Source organism: Rhea americana, unplaced genomic scaffold (genome assembly GCF_003343005.1).
Source record: "Rhea americana isolate MKP2758 unplaced genomic scaffold, rheAme1 scaffold_44, whole genome shotgun sequence".
Taxonomy (NCBI): Eukaryota; Metazoa; Chordata; class Aves; order Rheiformes; family Rheidae; genus Rhea; species Rhea americana.
In genome coordinates this window covers 3,063,263-3,066,442 of record NW_028186579.1, presented here as the reverse complement: position 1 = coordinate 3,066,442, position 3,180 = coordinate 3,063,263, and the positions used below count along the sequence as shown (strand labels likewise).

The 3,180-nt window shown below is 56.9% G+C and overlaps 1 protein-coding gene across 1 annotated transcript; it reads left to right on the top strand.

The window, feature by feature from the left end:
* Positions 1 to 6: 6 nt before the first annotated feature.
* LOC146589674 (mRNA decay activator protein ZFP36L1-like) lies at positions 7 to 2,640 on the top strand. The gene is made up of 2 exons (XM_085315839.1): positions 7 to 269; positions 842 to 2,640. The coding sequence occupies exons 1-2, from the start codon at positions 219 to 221 to the stop codon at positions 1,925 to 1,927; spliced, it is 1,137 nt and encodes a 378-aa protein (XP_085171965.1). The 5' UTR covers positions 7 to 218; the 3' UTR covers positions 1,928 to 2,640.
* The last annotated feature ends 540 nt before the right edge of the window (positions 2,641 to 3,180 follow it).

Here is a 3,180-nt window from a genome sequence, read left to right as displayed (position 1 = left end):
GCGCCGCCGAGTTCCAGCAGTTCGCTCGCCGCCGTGCAGCCGCGGTCGCCGCCTTGGCCGGGCACCCGCCGTCCCACGCCTGCGGGGAGCGAGACGGGACCATTTCGGATCTCAAGCAGACGGCCCCCCTCCTGTCTAGTCGTGGCTTTTCCAAACCCTCCGAGGAGAGCGGGATCGTTCGGTCCTTCCTGCATTTCCGACCATTACAGGATCTAGAAATGTCTACGACGCTTTTATCTGCCTTCTACGACATCGACTTCTTGTGCAAGGTAGGGCCGGGCCCGGGGCGCGCGGCGCGGCGCGGCCGTTGGCGGCGGCGGCTCGAGCCGTTCGCGGGGCGCGCGGTGGGGGCGGGGCGCGCGGCCGTGGGGCAGCTGTGACAGCTCGCCGGCCCGGCTAGAGGCACCGCGAGTGGCCCCGCAAAGGGCTCGCGGCTTGCCGGTGTGAGACCGTGCGCCCGAGAGCTTCAGCGCCCCCGTTACAGTGTTTTGTTTTTTTTTGGGGGGGGGGGGGTTTGTGGTGTTTCCCGTTTTGTTTTCAGAGTTGCAGGCGGCTCGGGCCGCTCTGCAGGCGCTCGCCCACAAGCGTGCAGCGCTGCTCAGACGGACTCCCCAGAGTTCCGCAGCAAAGCCCTTAAAGCGTGTCTTAACAAGCCCTGACTCTCCCCTCGCCGCGCGGGGTGCATGAAAAAAAAGAGGAAAAAAACCCACACTCGTTTCGGGCCGTGCAGCGCCGCGGGGGTCCCCGCAGGCGGGCACGGGGCGCTCCGCAGACCCGCCGTCGCCCTGCAAACCCTCTCTCTGTCTCTCCCCCCCGTCTCTGCCCCGTGCCCCGCTCCCAGACCGAGAAGTCCCTGACCAACCTGAGCAGCATGCTGGACAAGAAGGCAGTGGGCACCCCGGTGACCTCGCCCAGCTCCAGCTTCGCGCCGGGATTCCTGCGGAGGCACTCGACCAGCAACCTGCAGGCTCTGGCTAACAGCTCCAAGTTCCCCAGCCCCACGGGCTCCAGCTCTTCCTCCTCCTCCTCCTCCTCGTTCGGCAGCTTGAAGGAGACGGGCACCGGCGGCGGCGGCGGGAGCAGCAGCCCCACCGCCCTGCTCAACAAGGAGAACAAGTTCCGGGACCGCTCCTTCAGCGAGAACGGCGAGCGCAGCCAGCACCTCATGCAGCAGCTCCAGCAGCAGCAGCAGGCGGTGGCGGCCGGCAAGGGGGGCGGCTCGGGCGGCGGCGGCGCCCCCATCAACTCGACGCGCTACAAGACGGAGCTGTGCCGCCCCTTCGAGGAGAGCGGCGCCTGCAAGTACGGCGAGAAGTGCCAGTTCGCCCACGGCTTCCACGAGCTGCGCAGCCTCACCCGCCACCCCAAGTACAAGACCGAGCTCTGCCGCACTTTCCACACCATCGGCTTCTGCCCCTACGGCCCGCGCTGCCACTTCATCCACAACGCGGAGGAGCGCCGCGCCGTGGCGGGGGGCCGGGAGCCCGCCGTCCCCGACCGACCCCGTCTCCAGCACAGCTTCAGCTTCGCCGGCTTCCCCAGCACTGCTGCCAGCGGGCTGCTGGACAGCCCCACTTCCATCACCCCGCCGCCCATGCTGAGCGCCGACGACCTGCTGGGCTCCCCCACCTTGCCTGACTGCGCCAGCAACCCCTTCACCTTCTCCAGCCAGGAGCTGGTCAGTCTCTTCGCCCCCAGCATGGGGGTGCAGGTGCCCAGCGGGGGCTCGCCCACTGCGTTCTTGTTCAGGCCCATGTCCGAGTCCCCCAACATGTTTGACTCGCCGCCCAGTCCTCAGGACTCCCTCTCCGACCAGGAGGGCTATCTGAGCAGCTCCAGCAGCAGCCACAGCGGCTCAGATTCACCTGTCCTGGACACCTCAAGGCGTCTTCCCATCTTCAGCAGACTCTCCATCTCCGACGACTAATCTGGGGTTTCCTCCTGCTCCCCCCCACCTCTATTACAATGTTAAGCTGAACTCCCCCACCCCGCTCCCCAGTCCGAGCTGGATGTTAACCTGTCCACCTGCCTGTCGTAGACCCACTGGCTTAAACCTTAAGTGCCAAATTACGATGAAAAGCAATAACGTTTACAAAATTAGTGCCTTTAACGCTTTCACTGTGACTGTATTTACCTCTCCAGCTGCAGAGGGCACCAGCAGCTCTATGCACTTCCAGATGTGCAGGAAATGTCCGGATCCAGCTCCCTCCACTGGCCACGTACTGCATCGCCCTCTCCCAGTCCCTTCCCGACTGGCCAGTTTCCGCTAGGCTTCAGGCATGTGGACAACTGTTAACATCCAGTTCTCTCTCTCTCCCCACCCCTTAAAGACTAATCTTGCCTGGATCCGCTCAGGTCTGCAGGAAGAGAAACTGAGAACGGACAAAGATTGTAACATGAGTGGGACTTTGACTGGGAGGGGAAAACAAAAAAGTGAAAACAAAAATCAGATGGACTATGAGAGACGTGATTTTGGTGCTAAAAGTTCCCCGTGTGTTCATGTGACATCTTAAAACAAATAAAGAAATAGAGGGGGTGGGGCCGACGGAAGTCATTCCACACACAAGTTCGTGTAAACAAAGTTCCAGTAGACATAGCTTTAATGGTTTTGCTCTAGAGTACTTTAGACCTATCTTAGAGCACTCACGCCAAGCTTTTTATTATTTTTTTTTCTGGGTTTTTAATTTTGTATAACTTTTCAGAAATTGGAGAGCAAATTTTGCTTGTCACTGCACAACAATATAAAAAAAGCTTATTTAACTTATCAAAACGTATTTATTGCCGAAACCTATGCTTTTTTGTTAATTTTGTTCATATTTATCGGGATGATGAATCCATAGAATATATTCTTTTATGTTTAAATTATGATCTTCCATATTAATCTTAAGATTGTGAAGTGTCTTTTTTCCTTTTTTCCCCACAGTTTAATATATTATACTACAATGACATTTTTTGTAACTTTACACTTTTTGGTTATTTTATTTTAAAAAATGAAAAATTAATTTAAAAAAATGCAAAAACTGTGTTTGGATTATTTATTTTAGAATTCCCCCCCCCTTTTTTTTTGTGTTGGACTGCAAATTGAGTTAATGTGCTTCTTTGCCTTTCCTCTTCTCCTCCTCTTCCCCCTCTCCCTGGGTCCTGCATACCTGGGCTTTAGAATGTAAATACCTGAGCTCT

Coding starts and splice junctions, on each gene's coding strand:
- LOC146589674 (XM_085315839.1), top strand. CDS start 219: ATGTCTACGACGCTTTTATCTGCCTTCTACGACATCGACTTCTTGTGC. Junction 270..841: donor ACATCGACTTCTTGTGCAAG/GTAGGGCCGGGC, acceptor CCCCGCTCCCAG/ACCGAGAAGTCCCTGACCAA.